This window comes from Ambystoma mexicanum, chromosome 1p (assembly GCF_040938575.1).
Source record: "Ambystoma mexicanum isolate Mex_15411 chromosome 1p, UKY_AmexF1_1, whole genome shotgun sequence".
Lineage (NCBI taxonomy): Eukaryota > Metazoa > Chordata > Amphibia > Caudata > Ambystomatidae > Ambystoma > Ambystoma mexicanum.
This window is the reverse complement of record NC_090921.1, coordinates 181,977,456-182,003,186: the sequence shown is the minus strand read 5'-3', so window position 1 is coordinate 182,003,186 and position 25,731 is coordinate 181,977,456. Positions and strand designations below refer to the sequence as shown.

Below are 25,731 nucleotides of genomic sequence, written 5' to 3'. Positions count from 1 at the left end.
ACTTCCCTGGTCTTACAATACTACTTGCATTCACAAGTCTTAATGTCTTTTTAAACAAACCCTCAGGCTTAGCCCCTTTTTGTCGGCCTCCCTCTGCCGGGTTCACTCTTGCCAACTTTTGAATGAACTCTGGGTGATGACTTTTCACCCCTGGATCTCCCTCAGTCGGACTCGGATCCAGTCAACACACTGTTAATGGGACTTCAGGCTTCGTCCCGTCTTGTTAGCATCCCTCTGCCGGGTTCACTCTTGCTAACCTTTGCAACTAATTTCACAAAGCGTGATTCAGTTCCCTTATCTTCACAATCATCTGTCGGTCAAAGACTTTCGACTGTACAGAGGATTTTTACAAGACCCCTGTATGACCACTCTGACCTCCTTTTGCCTTTTCTCAAGGCCTTCTGGTTACGGTAGTTTATACCATCGGGTAATCGGGTTTCCTACATGAGCACCCACGTAGTGCCGGACTCCTCTGTTGCTGGTTTTCTCCCTTTACTATCAATAGCTCTTTAAGCCTTTCACAGTTCAAATTAGCAGTTTGCTACTTTTCGTTCAACACAGCTCGGTTTCTTATCGACTCACTGGCTGTGACGAACCGCTTGGCTGTCTTTCTTCTTGAAGTCAAGGTTGGTACCACAGAGACAAGCGTCACTCCCTGGCTTGGTAATCAGCAGAGGAGGGTCTCGTGTACCGTTGACATGTGCTGCAACACACGCTGCCTATTGTTTGCAGTCTTATGGTTCCTTCTGCAGAGGTTTCACTGGCCTTGGTCAAAAAGGGAAAGGTTGCTTCACTCCTTGTCGCCCTCTTGGTATGTGCTGTCTTTCTCCTCCTCTTGAACTGCTGTGTTGAGTTAGCCCTCACGTTGTGCGGTCTGCCTTGCTCGACGTGTGCTCTTGTACTCCACCTTTTATTCTTGTGGGGAAGAGAAAGGGCCGTCAGGTGTGTGTGATTCTGGTCATTTGCCCGACCCTTGTATTGGGATATGTGAGGTAAACGGCTCTGCTGTTAGTCCGTTGTCTTTTGTGTTGTGCAAAAGTGTTTGTGTTGGAAAAGGGCAGGGGTCAGTGTTTTAGAATATCCTACATGGTAGGATGAGGAAAAGGTGTTGAGAGAAGGGGGATACCGCATCTCACCCACTGTGACCCACTCCCCAAAGACCCCCATCCAGGAGATCCTCACTCATTAGTCCACCCCCAGGAACTGGATCCAATAGGGATGGCCGTGTTCTGGCCACTTGGATGACAGGTCCCCAAAGACTATCTAGGGAGACACCTTCAGGTTTCTTACAGCAGGCACCGATCCTCGAGCAGGGCTTGGTACAGGTTGTTACCACCAATCCAGGGTTTGAAGCATTAACAAGGGCCATCTTGAGATCAGTAAATAAAAACGTCTGTCCAGTCTGACAGCACACCACCCAGGAGGCAACAGCAGCTTGGTTCGTAAATGCACCACTAAATGAAATTTGCCAAGCTGCCTCTTGAAAATCAGTAAATACATTTACTAGTCACTACTGCTTTGACTGGGACACCAGGAAGGACAAAAGGTTAGGTCAGGTATTGAAGGCATTATTCAGATGGAGAAGGGCTCATCTACCCTCCACCAAGGTTAGAAAATGCTGCTTAATAGTCTGTATACTAGGCAGGTCAGTGTTTAAGTGATCCCATACTACAGAAGTATTGGTTACTTACCTGTAAATATGGTTCTTCAGTATGGACATCTTGTGGCCTACCCATTCTTCCCTTGAGTGGATTGATTTATTTTCTTGTTGATGTCATTACATGTGTGGTTTACAAATATCATAGTTGCTGGGTCCTGTCGCCCAGGAATGTTTGCTGCTTACCACCCTCATTATCTGTGGTTGGTTCCTTCCTTAATGAGGTGTATATGTTATTAAAATTGTATGTAGCTGTGTACATGGTACTTTCTATTTTACTGTGGGCTCTCTTACCTGATGCTGGGATTTATGATAAGCATGCAAGTCTGTAAGGATAACCGAAATAAAGAATAATATTTACAGGTAAGTAACCAATTTGTAGCTAATAAGAGTGTAGGTTGTAGAGGTTATTTTCCTTCACATGAATAGTTTGAATGTGTTTATTTTGAAAGCATTCCTTTTGAAAATAATTGACTTCCTTATTTGGAAATGACCTCTACATTTTTGGAAGTCGAAAAGTGTTTGTCCAAGTTACCCCTATCAGTTAATCTTGTTGTGTAAAGAAGTATGCATTTGCAAGGGGGCATCAAGAATGAGCAGGACAAGAAGATTAGAAGGAAAATATCACTTTTGACTGTGAGTGGCTGGGCCATTACAGGAATATCTGGGAATAACATAATGAGGAAAAGGCATGTTATTGGTTTGCCCTAAGGTATACAGATTAACTCTGATGTGCTGCCGTAATTACATGTAAAGTCACATCTCTGTGGCTCTTCTGCTTTCTATGTTGTTCCCAATGCTGGCTCTAAAAGCACTGGTTTACTCCCATGCAGTGCCCTGTAATCAGTGTGGTCTTTTTTTTCTGCCTGTCTCATGACTCTCTGTCCTTTGTTTTTAGGACGGAGTTTGGATAAGAGGTCTGTACCTGGAAGGTGCTGGATGGGACAAGAAGAATGCATGCTTGCTGGAGGCCGAGCCTATGGAGCTGGTATGCTCCATTCCCAGCATCCATTTCAAGCCAGTAGAGAACAAGAAGAAAAGTGGGAAAGGTACAATTTATCTATAAAATCTTCTTATTGTTAAGAAGTAGAAAAGATGGTTTTACACTGTGTGGTCAGTCGAATAACCTGCGATTTAACATTTTTAAGGGATACCTTCCTCCTACAGATTCCCTATACTTTGAAATATCTCCAGGTTCAGCCTCGTTCCGTAGACCTTTAGTAAGTCAAAAGCAGGTGATGGGCGCCACTGGGCCAGAAGTGACATAGGTGCTCTATACATGAAGCCACACATGACCATTATACCCAAGTCGACTGTTTATGTGCACCAGACACATCTGTCTGCGAACTTAGCACCTTGATTCATATCACCGTCAGTTTTTTCTCAGGGTTTCATATTTCAAACCTGTGCCTTGGTGTGGACCTTAACAATGACACCTATGACTCTGGTCAAGCCATGCATAGGTTTCGGTGTGCTCCCTAAAGGTAGGAGCTGGAAGAGCTACCCTCAGTCCTCTGTGTTCTGACAGTAGCCCCTACAGCTGGTACAGTTTGTTGTGGAGAATTGGGTGCGATGTTGGAAATACATATGTATCGAGTGTATTTAATTATGGATGGGGTATGTTACTTTTTAGTGTTACTGTTTGTCTAGAATTGATACATGTTAGAGTTGCATGCACATACAAAGACGCATGGTAAAACCGCAAATGTAACATGAAAATGATCTACACGGGGTGCTCGGAAGTACATAAAAACTGGAAGACGGAAAGGGTTTCAATGTGCATGCGGAGTGGGGCCTGACCCAGGATCCTGCGCTAAAGAAGGAATAACATTTATAAAACATACACACAGATATACCTATATATATATATATATATATATATATATATATTTTTTTTTTTTTTTTTTTCTGAGGCTTGGGGAATCTGGTTAGATCACATGCTGTGCCTAGGCCGACATCTAGTGGAATCTGCAGAGTATTACAGTTGTTGTTTTCGAAACTCGAAAAGGGGCGTCGACAGCGCGTGCCAGTTATACTATCCCAAGTGTGACGTCCACTGTATCCATGATCCCTCACGCGTCGAGGTCCCTCAGATTGTTTTTTTCCGTCATTCTAGACGGACACTTATAATGGAGTTCCTCTTTCGGCTGATAGCCATTTACTATATTTAATTATCAATAGTTTCTTCATTCTATCCTTTATATCACTGACTATCGAAATGCCAGACGGCGGTGAAGGACAAGAAAGGCAGCGGAAGCGTTAACACTCCATCCTCCACTATGAACACAACCCACAAGGAGAGGTCCGTGGAATCTCTGTCCACTGGGCCCTCTCATTCGAGGCCACCACATGACAGGCCCTGCCCGTTGAAAGACGGTACAGACATTGCGCGAAAAACTCCCACTAAGGGCCGATTGTCCGCGGAGGAGGCTCTGGTTCTGCCCCCACCTGAAATTCGATGTTCTGCGTCTAGTCAGGTACAAAACCCTCCACAGTCAGGGAATCATGCTTCAGGGGGCCAGGGTAAAGAGAGGGAGTCCAAGAAAAAGTCCTCCAAGACCTGTCATGGGAGAAGCCCCCTCTAGGCTCAAGACTTGATTATTGCAATGCTCTCCTCATTGGAACGTCTCAAAAAAACCTCAACAAACTTCAGTTGGTGCAAAATAACGCACTCATGGCAGCCACAGGAACATCCAGAAGAGACCACATCTCTGAAGTGAGAAGACAGGTTCACTGGCTCCCGGTCAAAGAAAGAATTGCCATCACCCACAAATGCCTCCATGAGCTCGCACCCCCCTACTTTTCCCATAGAATCACGAGGCATACTGCCACGAGGCCTCTCAGAGAAGGCTACTCAAACATGATCCTTACGCCAAGAACCCGTAAAGACCGTGCAGGCGGCTCCAGCTTTCCTACACTGGCCGCCACTCACTGGAACGCACTCCCTTCTCCCTAAGACAGGTCGAATCCCACCAAGCTTTCCGCAAAGCAATCAAAACTAAGCTCTTCAACTGAATGATAAAACCTAGTACCACTTATCTGAGGTACCACTAGCATACTGTTACTGTCTTTGCCCTGCACATTTATCATTCTGTACTTCATGTAATCTGTTTCATGTAATTTGTAACTAAGAAGCCTTGAGCGCATGAACATGTATGACAAACCTCTTACATATTCTTGTAACAGTGTAAGTTGCGCGATACAAATGCAAATAAATAAATAGAAGGCCTCATGGGGACAAATCTCAGGATACTAGGCCCAAGGGACCTGTATCTCATGATTCTTTGTCTTCCACCCTGAAAAAGAAGGCTCCTCCTTCTAACTTTCTACCTCCCACAGATGAAGCTTTAGGGCTCACTTCTCAACCATTGGTCATCCTCAGTTCTGCCCAGTGGTCAGCTGAGGACATAGACAGGGTTATGAGGAGGATGTCCTTTATGGCCAACTTCTATGAAAAGGACCCTGCCTATTTCAAGAGTTTCCACTCCACCCCTCCCCCGACCCCCACTACAGCACCCTCTTGGTCACAGATCCCTGCTCACTCTGCTGAACCCCCTGCTAAAAGGTCTTGCCCGAGAATCCAGTGCAAGGCACTGTCGTTGATCTCTATGACCCGGACTCCGACCATGAAGACCTCTCTATTCAAGAGGCAGCAGACCCTTATTACGGAGATGATGAGGACCCTGAGGTTGACCCCAAGACAAATATGTACGTCATGGACTCACCTGTTAATCAGGACACCCCTGTCATGGATTCACTCATTAACAACCAACCCCTGCTAAATGGAGTGCTTGTTAAGGAGGCAGAGCATTTTCAGATACATACCCAGGAAGAACAACAGGACAAAGATTTTGTAGAAGAAATCTTAGGGGATAAGAAATCTGTTACTCAGTTTATCCCGCTCCTTAAGTCCATCCAGCGAAAAATACAGCCATCGCTGGAAACCCCTAATCTTACGCGGGCTGGAAACCTGGTATAGAAAAACAGTTTAGACCTGCCCCTTCTGACCCAATTGTACATCAGAGGGCAACTGAAGCCTAATTCATTGGTTGTTTCAACAACAAAAAAAAGGGGTGGTACTCCCCTAGCTTCCTCAAAGGCCCCACCGGACAAGGAAAGCAAGAGACTTTACACAATGGGCAGGAAGCTGGTCTGTTCCACAGCATTCCAGACAAGAATTGCTAACAATTCTACCATGTTGGCCAGCTACAATTGCCACAAATGGGATTAGGTATCGGCCTTAGTATCATCGGCCCCTGAACCACTTAAGTCTCAGCTTGCACAGGTGGCCGCAGACGGCAGGGCAGTGTCAAGCTGCTCATTGAAAACCAATCTTGATGCGTATAACGCAGGCAGGATAATAGTAGAGGGGACTATTATCAAACGTCACGCTTGGTTGCGTCATTCAGGCTTTAAACCAGAGACACAAGCAACCCGGATTAACATGCCCATTGAGCCCAGTATGCTCTTTGGCAAGACTGTTGAGGATGCCTTAAAGACGGCCAAAGAAGAGTACGATACCCTCAAATCATTGGGCCAACTCACTAATAAATCTAGTGGCCAAAGAGGAAACAGGAATTTTCTATGCTCACGCGGCCAAAACTCTCAGAGGGGTTCCACCTATAACCAAGGCCAAGGTACTGCCTGGGGAAACAATCAGGGCAAGTCCTCTGAAAATTATCCTAGAGGAACGCCTAGATCCCATGGCCGTGGTAGGGGCAACTCCTCCCGAGGTGGCACTCCACCTCAAAAGCAGTGACAATCCACTCCAGGTGCCCTCCCATGCCTCTCCAGGAGGAGGGTGCATATCCAGCTTCACCCACGCATGGGAGGAAATCAGCACAGACAGATGGGTGTTGTCCACTGTAACAGGCGGATACTGTATAGAGCTCCTAGAGCAACCCTGGAACCATCTACCAAGACAAAGGACCCATTCCAAGGAACACCAACGCATCCTCCTCAAGGAGATCGCCACGCTTCTTCTAAAGGACGCCATCAAGGTTGTCCCCGCCAACCAGGTGAACAAGGGTATTTCTTCAACCTACTTCCTTGTGCCAAAAAAATATCTAACAATGCGCCTAGTATTAGATTTGTACCCTGCAAACAAATATGTCAAGCCACAAAAGTTCTGCATGACTACGATACAAGAGGTAATCCCTCTAAAAAGAAAGGGGAATTACATGGCAACACTGGATATGAAAGATGCTTATTTTCATATTTTAATGTTCCCAGCGCACAGAATGTTCTTGCATTTCAAGATAGCGAACCAACACTACCAATTCAAAGTGCTGCCCCTCGGAATAGCATCTGCTCCAAGGGTATTCACAAAGGTACTGGCGGTGGTGGCAGCACACCTGCGCAGGGAGGCAATCCCAGTGTACCCATACCTGGACAACTGGCTGATTACAGGGGAGTCTCCTTTAATCTGCAGAGGAAACATTCAAAGAACTATCAACCTTCACTTTCAAGCCTAGTGCTAAGCACGACCAAACAGTTTCAAGGAGCTGTCATAAACACTCAAGAGGGGTTGGTCTTTCCATCAGAGGAAAGAGTCCAAAACATGTTAATGCAGATACCACATTATCAGGCCGGTCGCCAGATAAGGGGGCGCTAAGCTATGTGTCTGCAAGGCATGATGGCATCTTGCATTCACCTGATAGCTCACGTGCATCTGCGACCCATGCAGGAGTGGTTGGCGAAACAGTGGTCTCAGGCAAGTGGTCAATGGGACGATATAGTGGTCGTTTCGCCAACACTAGTACACAATCTTTGCTGGTGGACAAGAGAAAATCTGTTGAAGGGGAAACCCTTCTATGATCCGGACGTACAAACGATTGTCACAACGGAGGCCTCACTCACTTGGTAGGGGGCTCATTACCTTCACCACACATCTCAGGGTCTGTGGTCTCATGTGGCAGCACAGAACCACCTCAATCTACTAGAACTTCTGGCAGTATTGAAAGCCCTTCAGACGTTCGACCCTCACCTAGCGAACCAATCTGTGCAAGCCCTGACAGACAGCACAACAGTGATGTTTTACATCAACAAACAGGGGGCACACATTCTCCAAATCTGTCCAGGCTTGAGCAACAAACTTGGAAATGGGCACTCAAACGGAAGATTTTCCTAACATCACAGCGTGCTCCAGGGGAACTCAACTTTCTCGCAGACTCATTGAGCAGAGATCCCCTTCCAGAAGAACACGAGTGGCAACTTCATGCAGGAGTTGTAGAACACCTCTTCTCTCAATGGGGTCTCCCCACAATAGACTTGTTAGCTACAAACGAAAACAAGCAATGCCCAGACTTCGCGTCCAGGTTCCCCCAGCCAGGCTCCAAGGGGAACGCCCTATGGACTCTCGCACTGTTTGACTCTCTCTATTCTCTCCACTGACTTGAACTTCGGTTCCCGAGGGCGTTCAACCTACGAGCGCCTTGAAACCATACCAGTGGTATATAAGGCGCTATATAAATGCAAAATAACATAACATAACTGGTCAGGGAAATTTGCGTACGCTTTCCCTCCCAACACCTCTAATGAGGAAGGTGGCGAACAAGGTCCACAAGGAACATGTGAATCTCTTCCTAGTTGCTCCTATGTGGGCGAGACAACCCTGGTATCCACATATGCGCACTCGTACCTCAGGTGGTGGACCCTGGTTTGGGCGCAGGTATTTATGGGTCTGCCCCCACATATTTGGCGACCACGAAGGGACCCCAGGCTTTCGGAGACGTTTGGGGTCTTCTGCCCGCATCACTCAGCTGCGGCACCTCACCGCCGGGACCACTCTTCCGTGCACATTGAAAAAGAAAGCTTGGTGGACGCCATGTTGGTTAAAAGTCCATCTTTTCCCCAGAGACGTGGTGCTGTGGTCCAGCTGTGCAGGGCGACTTGACAGAGCACCAAATAGGAACACTTCAGGTCGTATGCGTTTACTTCTGGAGTTAGAGTAAGGAGGGAAATAAGGTTGTTTCTTTTTGATTTAAGGGGTTTTGTAAGGGTAGAACTGGAATACAGGGGTTTGGAATTAGTCGAGGTTGCAGGGTTTGGGAAAGTCAATGTTTTGACAGAGTGATTGAGCTGTTCTGTGTTGTAAGTCCGTTATATATATTTCATTACCTAGTTTTCTTTTTGTAGAGGCGTGAGGTGGTCTCCTACCCTGCACGCCCAGTGTAAGGCGTGTCCCGATACCCTTTAGTTTGCTTGTCTAGTTGGCTGGAGCCCTCACCTGAGGGTGGGTCGGTATTTTAGGGTAAGTCCAACCGTAGATACCTTTCTGAAGTAGGCTCTTGACATTCTCGTGTATTAGCTGTGCGGGCGGAGCCCTCGCCTCAATCTTCTGGAAAAGACGGTCTTGTAGTAGGGAAGGCCGCAATAGTATAAAGAGAAAGAAACGAGAGCAGCAGTGCTGTAGTGAAAAGCATTGCGCCCCTCCTATGCTTGAGTGGTGGGGATATCTCAGTGTTTTTTTAATAAGATGCTGTATTTTGTGTATGAGTGAGAAGTAGAATTGAAGTAAACAGTGAAGTGAGGTAATTGCAGTATACACTAGTACAGTGAGTGGGTGTGAAGTACAACTAAGAAATTGGGTAAGAGTAAAAAAGGGAGTCATTTGGGTGAGCATTTTTTGTGCCGCGGGTTCGGTTCGATATCGGGTGTTCGTGAAACTATTTTTTATAATAAACTTAGGTTGGATTATGGAGACCCTGTTGAATCATGTTGCCTGGCTATAAGACGAACATTTGAAAGTATCATAAAGAGTGGTTGCGGGAAAGTAAGGGAAACATTATAAATTCTTGGCCTGTTGAGGGAACCTATGGTACAGGGATACTGGAGAATTTGCATACCTTCTTGACTACAAAGCATAAGTGCTCAAAATTAGAGAAGCCTCAAAACGTTTTAGAACACTGATGCATGTAGAAAAAAGGCGGGAAGGGCCATGGTGTTAAAAATTCGGGGAAGAAGGGCCAAAAGAGGTGGAGTTCCTTCTGCACCGCACCAATATCGGTCGCATAGGGTTATACAGACCTTAAGTTCGTACCTCCATTTTCCCCAGTGGCTACTCCAGTGGCTACGAGACGAACACAAGTAGAGCCTCTATCAGCTGTGATTCCTAGAAATTAGGATCTCGAAGGAAGTGTAAAGGTGACTCCTTCAATGATTAAGGCTGCAGAGAGGTTACAAACAGAGAGCAGGAAGAAATCAACTCCCTTGACTGCAAGATTAGCAGATAGATTAAGGGTGGATGAGCAAGAGAGAGTGAGACCGGCAGCTAGGAGTGCAGATAGGGCATCAAGATCGAGGGAGAAGGAGGAGGCCCAACCTTTTATGGCTTGGATATAGGATATGCTGCGGGAAGTGAGGGAGACGCAAGAGCGGGAACAAATGAAGGAAACTCGTAGGTTAGCAGAGGAGGAGATAGTGCTGCTACGACTAAAAGAGATGAAGATCAGGAAAAGGAGGGAAGACAGATAAAGGATGTTGGAGAAGGAAGGTGGATGCATGGGCAGGTTCTTGTGAGGCTCGATAAATCAGTTATCAGAAAGGTTTAGGTGGACATGGAGGACAAGGATACTGCCACAGGTACAGGGGCCTAGCAAGGAGGACAGGAGATGGCACCCTATGGTAGTGCAGACTATGCTTCCATCCCTGTGGGAGGGTCAGAAGATGCGGTAGCTAAAGTGTATGATGAAGAGGAAGAAGAGCAGGATGTTGAGCAGGGAGAACAGGGTGTAGGCACCCTGCCTCCTGCTCCAGTAGCAGCAGTTGGGACACACCATGGAATCATAGGACACGGCAGGGTACTCACATGGCCATACAAAAAAGGTAACAGGCGCACCTCTCTCTTGAAAGAACATGGCATGATAACCTGTTCAGTGGTTATTAACCACTTTGCGAGTTCGCTGCCGTCTGCTTTTTGCACACTGTACCTTTCACAGATGGGAAATATCAATTTGCATATCAGTCTTTGTACCACCCACTTGGGCAGTCCAGCACCAAAATGCTATGGCAATTCCCTTCTGAACAAGAGTACCAACAGTAACCCCATACACGTGTTTCAGCCTTGTTGGGCCTCATCAGTGAGGTGGAGCTGTGCCTCTCTGAGCCCAGTGAGCAGGGAGTCCATGTCTGGTTGCCCCCCAGGTAACTTAGGGTGACCAACCCCAAGTTCCTTCCAAAAACCCTTGAAAGAACATGGCATGATAACCTGTTCAGTGGTTATTAACCACTTTGAGAGTTCACAGCCGTCTGCTTTTTGCTCACTAACTTTCACAGATGGGAAATATCAATTTGCATATAAGTCTTTGTCCCACCTACTTGGGCAGTTGAGCACCAAAATGCTACTCACATGGCCATAGTAAGGGATAGATGGGGAAATCTCCAGTTAAATCGGTTGTTAGTCAGATTCCGTTACTCCAGGAAGGGTCTAGGAAGGGTGTATTATGTCCTGTGGTCACACATGGTCTGGAATAACCTGATGAAGACACTCTCTTTCCTCACTGCAGGAGCAGGGAAGTGGATTTATCCATTGCAGAAACACACCGCTGGTGTCACGTTAGCCAAAGGGGATATGAAAAAGGGGATATGAAACGCCTATTTGCGGCTCTAACGGGGGAGCAGTCAGATGAGCTTTGGCGAAAAGTGGGATATATGGGAGTTAAGTTTGACAAAAATACTCATGACGGAACAGCGTTTAATAATTATAGGGCACAGGTTTGGGGGACAAGGGAGAGATTAAAGTGTGGAAATATTTTATCACATGCTAAAGAAAGAACTCCCTTACGAAGTCCAGCATGAACTGGATAAGGGGGTAGGAATGGAGGCCAAGAGTTGACCGGACATTCAAGCACACATTGTGCATTTTTGTAAAAGAAGACATGAAAAAGAGAGGGAAAGTGTAGAGCAAGCACAAAAAGCATAGGCTAAGCTCATTCAAAAGAAATTGGCAAGATTTGTCTAGAAGGGGCAGTAATTACAAGTTCTATGGAGGGACAACAGGGGCAATCGGGACAACAGGGACACAGTGAATTGGGTATGACACAGGGGTGGATGGTTGGGTATGCTCCCGGGCCAATGAGAGGACTTCTAAGGGGCAGGAGAGGATTTGTGCAAGGGAGCGGGTCATTATGTGGGTTCGGAGAAATGAGTCCTTGGTTCAATGGGCTGGAGGGAACCGGTTATGGAGGATTCTATGGAATTCATTGCTGGTCGTGTGGATGTTTGGGACATGAGTTTCTGGATTGTCATTAGCGGCTGCAGTAGTTTAACATGGGACCTCAACAGATGCAAGCCCCGACTCTGCCATATGCCCCAGGCTCTATGCAATCACAGCAGGCAGGGGTTGAACAGAACCCAGCGACTGGGGCTGCACAGACCTTTGGGATCCCACCGACATGGGACAACAATACTTTGTCCCAAGGTACTGTTACACACTACACAGGAGCGAGTGCTTTTGGAGGGATTCCTTTTTCTCTCCCTGGTGCTAATATGTGCCCATCAGTAGGACATCCCACAGGGATCTGTGATGTGTCCAGCCCTGTCCGTTACCACCAATCTTGAAGAGGAACCCCGGATAGGTGTGCAGGTAGATGACCAAACGGTCTCTTTTATGGTCGACACAGGGGCTACAAAATCTTACATTAAAGAAGGTGAGTTCCACTTGTCAGGAAAAACGATGGACACACAGGGATTCTCTGGGGTTATTCTGTCGGTTCCTTATACAGAGGATCTTCTTATCAAGATAGGTACTCAAAATGTATCAGTCCCTTTGTTGTATTGTACAGATACCCCAGCAAATCTCTTGGGTAGAGATCTCTTCAGTCGCCTCCATATGTCGTCCGCTTTCATGGAGGAGGGTATAGCATGCTTGACCCCAAGGTTGTATCCGGTAAGGGAGGCAGTGCTTTTTTAGGCCTACTGTAGCGACAGGGCGATCAGGGGTGCTCCTGTCCATTCAACATTATTTCTTTATGGGGTGATGGTTTTGTTGAGTCCCAGGGATCAGAAATCGGACTTGGCGGGTACCGGTTGAATTTTTATTTCGTCCTTATGTGCTGCAGGACATAATGCCAGTCGCCTTTGTTACGAATATCTTAGAGGCTGCTATAATTAAGAAGAACAGGGTGGTTCTCTCAGGCACAGATGAAGAAAGTGGGGAATGGTGCACAGTTCTGTGCGTCAATCTGACCTTGTTGCTGAGGGATGTGTATGACGGACAATTGTTCAACGACGCAGGAGAGATGGTCTTTAAAATCAAGGTGCCTTGCCAGATGACAATAGTGCAAAGGGATGTACCACGGACCATGCTCATCATTAGAAATACATAACCATTTTGGAAGGAGTATTTGGAGAAAGTGCTGGACATTTGTGGACCAGCAACCCTCATGATGTGGGGCTCCTAAAGAGTGTTTGGAGCAGTGAGGATAAAATTGAAATCTGGTGCGATATTACCATGGGTTAAGCAGTACGCCAATGTCTAAGGAGGCAGACCAAGGTGTTTACGAAATCATGATGGCGTTGTTAAAGCAAGGCATAATACAACCTTCTGTGTCCCCATGCAATATGTCTATCTACCCAGTAAAGAAAGTGAAGGGGTCCAGTTGGAGGATGGTCCAGGATTTGCGCTCCCTCCACAATATTGTTGAGGTGGAGTTTCCAGCGGTACCGAATCCTGCCACCATTCTCTGTAACATCCCTAATGGGTCGACCCACTTCATGGTGATTGACTTAAAAAATGCATTTTTCTCTGTTCCCTTACACCCCGATCCTCAGTACCTCACAGCATTTACGTATCAAGGTCAGAAGTTCGAGCACACAAGGTTGCCCCAGGGGTACTGCGAATCAGAGTTTTTTTAACAGGGTGGTTCAGATGGATCTGGGGAATTTGCATGTGTCCAGTACCGTGATTCATTAGCTGGACCATCTATTCGTCTGTAGCACATCAGAGGAGCAGTGTTGAGGAGACACATTTACGCTCCTCACCCTGCTCGTGGAGAAGGGGAACAAAGTGGACAGAGAAAAATTGCAATACTGCCAGACAGAAGTAGTATATTTGAGGCAAGTAATATCTACTGCAGGAAGGAAGGTAATATTGGAGAGAGCCACCGCAGTTCAGAGTACGCCTCAACCAGTCACTGTGAAACAGATGCAGCAGTTGTTGTGGCGTTGTAACTGTAGATCATGGGTCTGTGATTACTCTAGTTATGTGAGGCCCTTAATGCAGGGACTTAAGGAAGCACAGAAGGTGAATGGTCTGATAGAGTGGACTGAGGAAATGGGGACTTATTTTGAGGAGCTCAAGGCTGCGATCGATAATGCTCCGGTACTAGCGACTCTGAATTACAAGAAGTCATTTTAGAGGATGATACCGGTCGTGATCCAGCAAACATCGCTAGGCCACAAACCTTTAGCTTATCACAGCAGACCACTAGGCCCAGTGATGTAGGGACAGTTCCCTTGTGAGCAAGCTCTAGCGGAAGCAGCTTTTCAAAAGTCTTCAATCATTACTATGGGTTGCCCGGTGACATTGTACGTGGAGAATGCAGTACATAGCTCTCAACCATTTGTGTCGCAAAGGCGGGTGAAAACACCCGATTTTATTTTTGGCGGGTGAGAGGCCCATTGAAATGAATGGGCGTGCAGGAGGCTTAGCGGGTGAGTCAGCTGTTTACAAGGCGGGTGACACCCGCAAAAAGCGTGGGAGTTGAGAGCTATGGCAGTATTCACGATTCTAGAAAAGTCCACGTTGATAACTCAGAGTTTCAGCATGAGGTCTTGCATGGATTCACATGCTCATGATTATTCCCCATTGTCAGGCTGGGAATCCTCGATAATAAGAAAAAGCAGTTTTGCTTTAGCCTGAAAACTGTATTTCTCCTCTAAACCAATCACTGTGCTTTGGGTCATAGTGCCCCCATCCAATGACAGTCGTCTCCCTAAGCTCCACCCCTGGTCGCCATCTTCAGGTGTTTACCGCACATTTCAGTGTTGGGAGTCCCCTCACTTGCTCAAGTTTAATATTTTTTGACCGACTTTGCTCCATCATTCGAACAATGGTCGACTACCGGCAGCAGGGACCCATTGTCGGCGAAGATCATCTTACATTGCAGACCTTCTCTCCAAAGTTTTTGGAAGGCCCAAAGTCAGGCCTATTTCATGCCTTCCCATCATGTCTGAAGAAATGAGGAGTCTCTTCAGGATATGCGCGAAATGCGGACTAAGATATGTCTATGTCAAAGATCAACAGCACAAGTGCTTGTATTGCCTGCATCCTGACCACGACGAGGAGGGATGCGAGATTCCTGTGGGCTTTCGAAGAAGACAAGAAAGGACCATTACAGCAGATTAGCGGTGTAGCTCAATTTGGGGAAGGCCTGCGGCCATGGTCATGCCTCATACAGGACTGGACTCTCCAATGAGCAAACTCACTCTGGAAAGAGGTTGAGGTCCTTTGAGGATGTCCCTGCACAGGGGGTTCAAATGAAGGCTAAGCACCACTCTACGGATCACACTGTGTTGGCCGCGGATGCGGGTCCCATTTCGGGCTTTTCAAAAGTCTTGAAAAGTACACGCTCACCGTTGTCATCTATGTCTACAGCCAGCCAGTTTGGGGTGTTCCTTCCAAGAAGAAGTCCTTGACGCCCTCAAAGCTCTGATTGCTGTCCTTGGCCAAGGCTACAAAGAAGAAATCCTTGAGTGGCTCCTCTCTCCCCCCATCAACCACGTCTGAGACCAAGATGACGACTTCGTTGATGACAACTTCATCGGCCAGGACGTCCACTTTGTCGATGACAATGACCCCGTCGGCGATCACCATCCCCTCGACGAGGGCTCCATCAGCTTCGTCAATAACTTCTTCAATGACCATGTCGACGACCATCACAACTTCACTGAAAGGGGGCCTGGCAACGACGGTGGTTTCTGCGGTCATAGCAATGTCTACCCCACGTGTGGTCTTGCCTCCACAGCGTAGGGGTTCGGTGGCAGTGCCTCCAATGATGTCAGCTGATGCGACTGTGAAAGCCATGGTACCCATCATCGTCTCACTGCCAAAGGAGTCGAGTAAGGCCGAGGAGCAGCTATCGCCCCTGAAGCCTCACCCCAGGCGAGTGGTGGGGGGTGTCCCTGATGAGGCCAAGGGATCCTCTGAAGGAGCCGGTGCTCATCTACATGATCTCTGACGATGATGACTTGCCCAAGTACTATTACTCAGACCACAAAGGGGATCATGGTACTGTGTCCTTGGATGGGTCCCCGCGGAGCAAACCTGTCATTTAGCCCAAGAAGGGGCTTCAGCCTGGAGCTAATGCCGGCTGTCTCTCTAACGCCTCTGTCAGCTCCCATAGACATGTCGTTGGACATCCTTATGACTCTGCACACTTTGGTATCAGAGATCCAACAAAGGCTACCTGCTACTCATGTGCCTGTTCTGTCCCACAAGGCTTACGACCAGGAGCACTTCCAGGCCAAAGCGTAAGTCAAAGGACCCATCTGCCTGAGACGCCAGCCGACACCAAAACCCCCGCTGCATCAGCTTTTGACCCCTGTGGTGGAGGAGCCCGGACACACAGACACTGGTATGGATACAGACTCTGCTGCAACATATACCAATGAGTCTGATGACTATGGCCCAGCAGATCGGGAGCTGCTGGGTACTAACGAGCCCGCCAGGGCCTCGCCACCAGATGAGATTGGTTCCTTTCACGCTATGACTGTGAGGGCCCCCGCTCTCTTCACCTTCTACCAGAGAGATGAAGAAATTGGGGTTTTCTCTTCCAACGTCAGGGGTCCAAGTCTGTCATGTCAACTCCTCTGCTGGATGACGGGAAGAAGGTGTGGTCCCGATAAAGACACCAAGTACCACCCCACCCACCCCTGAAAAGAGAGAGGCTGGAGAAGAAATATAGGGTCCCGGACTTTGCCTCCACGTGCTTGAGGTCCCAGCCCTAGACTGGCTCTCGTCAAACCCTTCCTCTTCAGCCATGATGCCCCCAGACCAGGAGGGGAAGAAGCTTGATGCTTTGGAGAAGGGCATCATTTACACTGTGGCCTGCACTGTCAAGGCTGCTAATGCACTGTCCATCTTATCAGGCTACTACAGGGAGCTATGGTATAAGCTCTGGCCTATTCTGGAGCTACTACAGGGAGCAATGGTATAAGCTCTGGCCTATTCTAGACTGCCTGCTGGAAGACAGGAAGGAGAGGTGGCCCCTCGAATCATGCCATAATGGTGGCTCTGGACATCACGGATACCAGAATCTGCCAGATGGGCTATGGTGTGTCCCTCCGACGCCAAGGCTGACTGAAGGCCACTAACTTCAGGGCGGATGTCTAGTCCAAGGTGGTGGACATGCTGTTTGATGGGAACAATCTGTTTGGCAAGACTGGACGAGTGTCTCCCGACGAACAAGACAGCTACAGAGACGGGGCACTCGCTGGGGACATTGCAGCAGAGGTGGTTGTCATCCTTTCTGTCATTGAGGGGGATGTACTGCAGGTTTTCTGAGTGGTATAACTCCCCCTACCATCAACCCTCCCATTCCAAATCCCAGGAGGCCTACAGGAGCCATTCACAGGCCTATGGCAGTGGAGGCCAGTGTCGGCGCAGTCCCCAGGCCAGGACGCAGACACCCAAGCAGGCCTGAACAGGCCGTGGATCCAGGCCACCACTTTCACACCCCAGGCCGTGGCCAACTAGCAAACTTTGTCGACAAGTGGAAGACCATGACCACTGAATAATGGGTGCTGGATGTTGTTCTTCTTTAGGGACATGTCTTGAAATTCCAACACAGGTGTTCTCGCATTCCTACTGTGGCGCGGCGTAAACTACACATGGCTCAACTGCTGCAGTAGGTTCAGGCCATGTTAAGAAAGGGGCGATAGAACCGTCCCACAGCGCCTGCGGGGATTCAGAGTGTACTCCAGGTACTTTCTGGAACAAAAGAAGACAGGAGGGTGGCAGCCGATCCTAGACTTAAGGCACCTCAACAAGTACTTGAAGTCCCAAAAGTTCAGGATGGTCATGTTGCAACACATGCTCGGCCAGCTGAAGGAGGGGGACTTCATGACGACATTCGATCTGGAAGATTCTTACTTCCATGTCCCCATCCACACCATTGGATGAACATTGGATGTTTCTACATTTTGTGGTCCAGGGGCTTCTCTATAAGTTCAAGGCTTTGCCCTTTGGCCTGAAATTGACTCCAAGTCTGTTCACAAAGTGCTTCGCCCCGGTGGTGGTGCTTCTACATTTCAAGAGCATCCATGTCTATCCTTATCTGGATGACTGGCTCATCCACTCCTGCTCTCATGCACTGGCAAACCAGCACAAAGCGGAGGCCATTTGTCTGCTGACGGAGCTCAGATTCTCCATCAATTATTCAAAGGATGCTTTCTCATTCCTGTTTCAAGTGATCAACACACTCCGACAAAGTCACTGCAGGATGATACTTGTCGCTCCGGCGTGGTAGCTACGTCTGTCGGCAGCCCCATCCATCAGGCTGCCTCTGCTTCCCGATATTCTCGCCAGAGAAGAAGGGGCGATTCTACTCTATGACCCAGCGCCACTGAACCTCAGGGCCTGGCTCCTGCAGCCCTAGAGTTTGGACATTATTCGATACCATCAGAATGTAAGGACATCCTGGCCAAGGCCAGAGCCTCTTCAACATTACCGTGCTACGGCCATAAGTGGAAGCACTTCCCTGTGTGGTGACAGGCTCAGAAGACTCCTCTGCTTGTCTCAGCCCTGCAGCTCCTACCATACCTGATTCCTTTGGCCGGACTGGCTCACCCCTCTATCATGGTACACTTGGCCGCCATATCCCATTACACCAGGACACCAGGTAGGCCTTCCCTGTGCTCACACAGACTCGTCAAGGAGTTCCTCAAGGGCCTCTTCAGAAATATTCCTCCGGTGAAGGCTCCGGCCCCAGCTTGGGAACTCAATGTAGGCGAGTTGGGGAGATCCAGGCCCTGTTTTACAGACAGCCATACTTGTACTTTCACACTACAAGGGTGGGACTGCGTACAGATCCCACCTTTATGCCGAAGGTGCCATTGGAGTTCCATCTCAATAAGCCTTTGGTGTAGCCTATCTTCTTCCTGAATCCGTCGTAGCCTGCGGCAAGGGCGTTGCATTTGCTAGATGTTGCTCGTGCCTTGAGATTTTTTGTGGCATGCACAAAACGTTTTCGGAAGACTTCTCAGATTTTTCGTCAATTTTGGACCTGTGAATCACGTAAAGGCCTTTTTGAAGGCTTCCATCTCCAGGTGGATCTCCGGCTGTATCATTCACTGTCCTTGTCAGGCTAACAGAACTCTGCCAGGCCGGCCGATAGCCCACTCCACCAGAGCCATTGCAGCAATGACAGAGTTTCTCTCTTGTGTGCCCCTGCTTGACATTTGCAGGGCAGCTACGTGGAGGTCCAGGCACACCTTCATGAGGTTCTACTGCGTCGACAGGGATTCCATGAAGGAGTCCCGAGTCAGCCAAGTGGTGCTACGAAACCTGTTCACTTGAGGTGAGTCGATCCAGGGGTGAGTGTTTTTACTTCTGTTAAGCTTTGCCACCTCCTGTGGTTGTGTATATGTACTGTTTTGTAATTGTTATTCATGAGCATATGAATCCATGCCAGACCCCATGCTGGAGAAGGTTTAAGTTTCTTACCTGTAACTCTTGTTTCCAGCATGGTTCCGGCATGGATTGACATGCAAAATCCCTCCTTCCATTCTGTGGCTTTTCTTGGTTCATACTGCCTTTTACGTGCTAAATCTATAGATGGCCACCAGGGATGGAGCTTAGGGCGAGGACTGTCCATTGGATGGGGGCAGTATGACCCAGAGGATAGTGATTGGTTTAGAGGAGAAATGCAGTTTTCAAGCTAAACGGTTTTTCTCTTTACTGAAGATTCCCAGCCTGACGACAGGGATTATTCATTAGCATGTGAATCCATGCCAGACCCATGCTGGAGAACAAGAGTTATAGGTAAGTTACTTAAACCTTCCGGCGATGATGCTATTTCCACCAACGGTAATTCCGCCGGTGGAAATTCCAATGACTGAATTAGCGGCAAATGTGCTGTACTATTGGTAATTCTGCCAATTTTCAACAGAATTACCGTTGGAGTTGTGTTTTACAGTAGTAATTCCATCAACAGAATTAACGTTGCACAGGATGGATGGTTGGTGCCCATACCGCCGGACACCACAGCAGTTACGATAATTCTGCCTGGTGGAATTACCACTGTACTCATAGTGAGGGCCAAAGTATACGTTTCCCTCCTTTAATGCACGGTATGCGAATCTTGAGTTTTTTCAGAAAATTCCAAATTCCACGTGTGTTATCTATGATACAGCCAAGAGTAAGATATAGGTTTATTGGTGGTTAGCTTGTTCACTAAGATCCCTTGTTGATGACATGAAATGGTATTAAAGGAGAGTTTTCCTTACCACTGGTTCAGTCAAGATTTTACATGGACTCCGCCCACTGTTATCTGGAGATTATTTCTCAAGGGATCTGTGTTCAATATTTATATCTATGGAAGGCCATAGATATATTTGTAGTAGAGTTATCAGTTAGGTTATTGCTGGTTTTCAGTATTATAACGCATAATGCTCCTACTCTTTATGGCACTTACACAGAGTAATAAAAGGATGTTATCATTCTGGCCGTGCTTGGCATAAAGTTGAGTTCCGTGTACAACTTGCAGATGCCATGTTTGAGCCTGCTTATATTAAAGTAATGACATCATACGTGCAACGCAAGATGTCATTGTTTTGATCCCAGTAAATAATCTAATTGTGTGTTGCGTTTTATAATGAGAGAAGTCAGAACGCAATATAAATGACCAGTGTTGGCTGTGATAATGTTAATTTAATGTTTGGTTATTAAACATAAAATTGGATGAAGATATCTTGAGTCCTCGACATTGATCTCTTACATGTAGAATCAAACAACTAGTTTCTAATATTTATGCAATGAAAAATTTACAGTGTGTGCTCCAGTTCCTCATAATCATTAGCACACTGCCCAGTGCCTTAAATCAATAAAAATGCTTGGAACGCGGGCTGTATTAACCAAGGAAAGGACACGCTTCAAGCATTTTCATTGGTTTAGGGTGCATCCCTTCCCCGCTCCCCCTTCGCCACTTAGCACCCGTGTAGTTTCCTACATGGGTGCTAATGATGTAAAAAAGAAACATACCTTTGTTTCACAGCCCTGTGTCGTGCAGTGCTGCTGTCAGCAAAAGTCTGTTTTCATGTTGATGACGGCACAATTATCAACATGGAAAACAGACTTCTGCTGACAGCAACATTGTACCGCGCAGGCAACGACACAAAGGTACGTTTGTTTATTTATTTATTAATTATAAACGCCATTAGAACCAGTATAGGGAACTACACGGGTGCTAATGGCGATATGCCCCTCGTAGCGAGCCAAACCTTTCAGTAACGGCACCGCCACGCTTGTTAAGGGACCCCACTGCACTCAGGCCTTTAACTTGGGAGGCAGTCTGTTACCTTCAGGGTCGGCCCACCACCTCGGGGTATATCACCTCATTGAACCCTTTGAATGAGTTCATAGACAGTGTTATGTATTTGTTCTCTTTGCTTTTTTTCCCAATACTTGCATCACAATAGATTCTCGTAAACACTGCCTGGCTTCTATCAAGACTTAAGTGTAATGGTGTGAGAGCGCTTTCTCTATACAGAATTGAAGACATTAGGTGTCTCTTGGAAAATTTGCATTACTTTTATCCCATGTATTTTCTGCATCTTAGTTATAACCATTGCTTTGATGTTGCAGCACACAATCCACGTAATCATGTGTGCCAATTTTAACCATTCTTAACTCGCGGTCAGAAACCCTCTCCCTCAGTGGGATTTGAACCTGGTTCTGAATTCTTTAATGTGCAAGACTTTCATGTCTATGGCTTTCTGTGATCTTGTCCACACTCCTTGGAAGACTGCCTCTCCTAATTGTGGCCACTTCGGCAAGCAATGTGAGCGAGTTACATGCTTGCCCCTGGAAGATGCCTTTTGGTTTTCTGTGCTGAGGAGGTGATTCTTTGGCAGACTTCCTTCTAAACGCTAAAATCAGTGTACCTATTTTTCCAACTAGGCCAAATAAGTAGGCAGCAGAAGGGGCTCTGCACGTTAAAACACGATTTAAAAGTTTGAATTGGGCAGTACAAGATCTTTTCGCAGGTCATAAAATAGTTTTGTTATTCAGTGATTTATTTCACCACTACCCAAGTTGGCCAATGCCACCATTGCCAGATCGATTGTGTTGTGCAGTTCAGGGGAAACCCCTTTCCATGGTCTTTTCGTTCCCAAGAGAATACATACACATTACAGATCTAAGACAGTATCAGTAGCTTTCCCAAGGCATGTAGCCACTTCTCGCATCTGCAGAACGGCCACATTGTCTACCCCTCATTTAGTCTGTAAGCTTTATTTCATAGACGATTTCTCCAGGTGAGATTTTTCTTTTGAGAAGGGGATACTGCATAGCTTATTTGGTTGACTCCAACTGATATACGCAGTGACCTCCTCCCCAGAAGAGTGTTTGCTATGTAATCTGTCCCAACAGGTTGGGAAGAACAGAGAGCTATAGGGATATACATATAACCAACACATACCTTCAGAGTGATTCAGTTACTTACTCTCCTTCACAACTCCTACTCACATATCCCCTCCTTCATATGCCACTGCTATCACACTACTGTGCATTGTATATAAACTTAGGAACTTGTGATAAGTGGCAATTTTATAGGTGTGTGTAGTAATTGTACATGTAATGGAGTGGAATGGATTATACAGGGCATGGCAGGTTAAAGAGGGAGAACTACAAACTAAGGGAGCATTAATCACAATGAATAAAATGTGTTTCTCCATTGGGTCTTCCTTCAAGTCATATGCTTTGTAGGATTTCCTTTTTTTGTCAGTGAGGATCCTTATTCCCGTGAAAAGTAAAACCTAGCGGCACGTTTCACTTAGCATAAGAATCGATAGACAGTTTAATTTCTGGAGACACTAGTGTTAGAAGTAAGTTACCTAGTCCAGTAATGTTTGCTTTATCGGCACCCAAACTTGCAATGTTTCAAATATGAAGGTAGCCCTGTCTTTCAAGTTTTGAGTGGTTTCCAACATGACAATATCTGCTTTACTTGGAAAGCAATTTTGATGCGGTATAGCTTGTTCCCTCTATTATCTAACAGCTAGATTTCATCAATAGCTGCCAGATAATCCTGGCTCTGCATCATTTTCAAAAATGGTTTATTCATAAGGTAATTACTCTCACATGAGAAATAATATTTCTGCTACGTGTAGCAATTACCTTGCCCTCTTACTTATTCCAAAACAACAGTGATAATCTCTAGTCTAGGATATTTTATAGATTGACATACTTTGAACAGTCCCACCATTCAGAACGTTAATTATGTTAATGTATAAAAGAAATTATTGCTGTAGAGCTTTTTCAACGGGAAAATAACATATTCTTATTGTTGCCAATGCCAAACCATTGACATTATCCTAGTTCTTCATGCTGGACTGACCCCATTTCTGCCTTCTTTCTTCCTTCAGGGATGTATGCCTGCCCATGCTATTACTACCCAAACCGAACTGGCACTGCGGGACGCTGCTCCTTCGTCATTGGAGTCGACCTCAAATCGGGTGCCATGCCGGCTGATCACTGGATTAAACGGGGAACGGCCCTGCTAATGAGCCTTGATAACTAACTATCTAACATGTCCTGGAAACTAGGCATGGATCAGATTTCAGGATATTTGCTATGCTTCTGATCCCTTCTATGCACTTGGAGATCAAGAATGAAACAGATGAACTTGTTCAGTAATGGATTCATATTTATATCACATTATGTGAAAACCTTAAAGGAGCCTTACTTGGGTTTTACATAAATCTTTTGTAGTATTCAACCTTTTCTACAAATGCACATGTAATATAAACACTAAAATATAAAGGATATATTTAATAAAAGGTGGGGGTGCATTCCAATATGTAGCCTGATTGTTAATTAAAGGTGGGCCAAAGAAATATAAATATTACATCGGAATTTTAGGAACTGACTGTGGTACGTCAAACAGTCATGAGAAACTTTTCGATAGCTGGATGGACATCTTCTTTGGTCAGTTTGTTACAGCCTTTTGTGAATTTAATAAATTCTATTTTGTCATACCTCAAGGTTTCTGTGATCGATTTTTACAGAAATAAGCTAAAATGGGACAAGAATGATTCAATGTGTTAATCTATTTGCCAGTCCACTGGAAATTTGAATGTGTATCTTTTATTTTGTATCCATCTGGAGCCAGAAACAACCAAGTGTTATACACAATACTTGCGTGCACTCTTATCAGAACACTTCAATTTCCTACAGTCAATCAAAACCAGTCTGTCCAAATATAAATCATCTCGCTCTATAAAATGAGAAATGGTTGGATGTCAGAAATGCAAATTGCTGATTTTTGTGGATCCCTGAAAATGAGCAAAATGTTTCTTTTTTTTTTTACAACTCATGCTGTTTTATCCTTTATGGGTGTTCCACCTCCCATTGTTATGGCCCTTTGCCTCTACCCCACGCTACCTCTTCTTCCTTTCCCTTCCTCTCTTTATTACCACCTTTGTTTTTTTTTTCTCCACACTTCCTTTCCATACCAAACATATATTCTTATCGTCGGTATTAAAAGTCATTAGAACTGGGTTGTAAAAATGATGGTTCTCATTTGTTTGTTTTCTCAAAGTAGGACTGCAAGCCTGGATACATTAATGAATTTGCTACAACACACTAACCAAGAAACCAAATACCTGTAACACAAAATAGTGTTCCATTAAATTGCAGAGAATAACTGGTAACATAGAAACTGAGTCTCTTTGTATGCTTTCTTGAAATACCTTAAACATAATCTTGAAATTGATGCATAAATGGAATCACAGTTCAAAAACATAAAAGAAAGTCAAAAGCTGAGGATGAAATAAAGCTAATCAAGATTCTGGTAACTATGTCTCTCTGAATATTTCTCATAGCCAAATATTCCCAGGTGCCCTTTGCAATACCTCATATGGGCATACAGTGGCATGGCTGTGACTCAACAAGGGAGTCACAAAGGCATCACTTAGAAAGCCACACTGTCTACATATTCGGACCCGCCTCGCCCCCACCGCCCAAGCTCTGAGCAGACACAGACTGCTGGATCCAGGCCTAGGTTTATTTGTGCAGCCTCTTTAAACTGTTCTGACCCTGGATTCCAGGTATGTCCCACTTAAGACCTCAAGGTTTCTGTCCTTCAAGTGTTACAGGCAGTAGATGTTGCTGTCGGATCCCACACGTTGTGTTAACCACCACTGTTATGCTCGATTATAATGCCTTTTCTCCTCTTGTTGCAAGTCATGCCTGGAGAAAAAGGCCATTAGGGAGCAAAATGCCAAGCTGTTCATGGCAGATAATAAGGTACAAATGTCTCACTCTCCCATTCATACACATCAACAATAGTCCCCAAAGCGTGTATTGGTGATGACTGTGGCGAGTTTGTGCAACTCCCCATCCTTTTGTGTGAAGGAGCTGAACTCCACAGGACTGAGGTCCAGCCATTACCAATGTGCCCCCCCCCCGAGGGTGGTTGCAGAGGGTCTCCCTGGGGCCTTGTCCCCTGTCTGAGAAAATTTGTACAACCCACTCCTCAAGTATGTCGCTGCATTCACACGCCGTCATTATGGCAGAGTACATTACCTTGCAGGCTACCAGCTGAGGTGAAGAAGAATGCAGCGCTGAACCACTATCTAGTACTGTTAACAAGCCACGATGACTGTGCTGGGGAAACAGTCTGACCAATAGCAAGAGGGATGCTTACCACACAGTTCTGAAGATAGAGAACCTATGCACATCTGGAGTCCTGAAAAAACAAGGAATGCGACCAAACCACTACTGACAATCAAATTGTTTTCAAGAAGATTCCACACATCACAGATGCCATTGAAACCTAGCAATGTATTGTTGGCGTTAATAGACTTTATAAAACAATAAGCCAATACCATAAGCCAAATGATAAAAGCCTAAT

At 46.2% G+C, this 25,731-nt stretch overlaps 1 protein-coding gene across 1 annotated transcript in view; it reads left to right on the top strand.

Moving 5' to 3' along the window:
- DNAH2 (dynein axonemal heavy chain 2) overlaps positions 1 to 23,854 on the top strand; it is a 3,498,763-nt gene extending 3,474,909 nt beyond the window's left edge. Inside the window, exons 87-88 of the mRNA XM_069646273.1 lie at positions 2,556 to 2,706; positions 23,243 to 23,854. Of these exons, the coding sequence (XP_069502374.1) occupies positions 2,556 to 2,706; positions 23,243 to 23,397 (306 nt within the window). The 3' untranslated portion in view covers positions 23,398 to 23,854. The remainder of the gene's footprint in view (positions 1 to 2,555; positions 2,707 to 23,242) is intronic.
- The last annotated feature ends 1,877 nt before the right edge of the window (positions 23,855 to 25,731 follow it).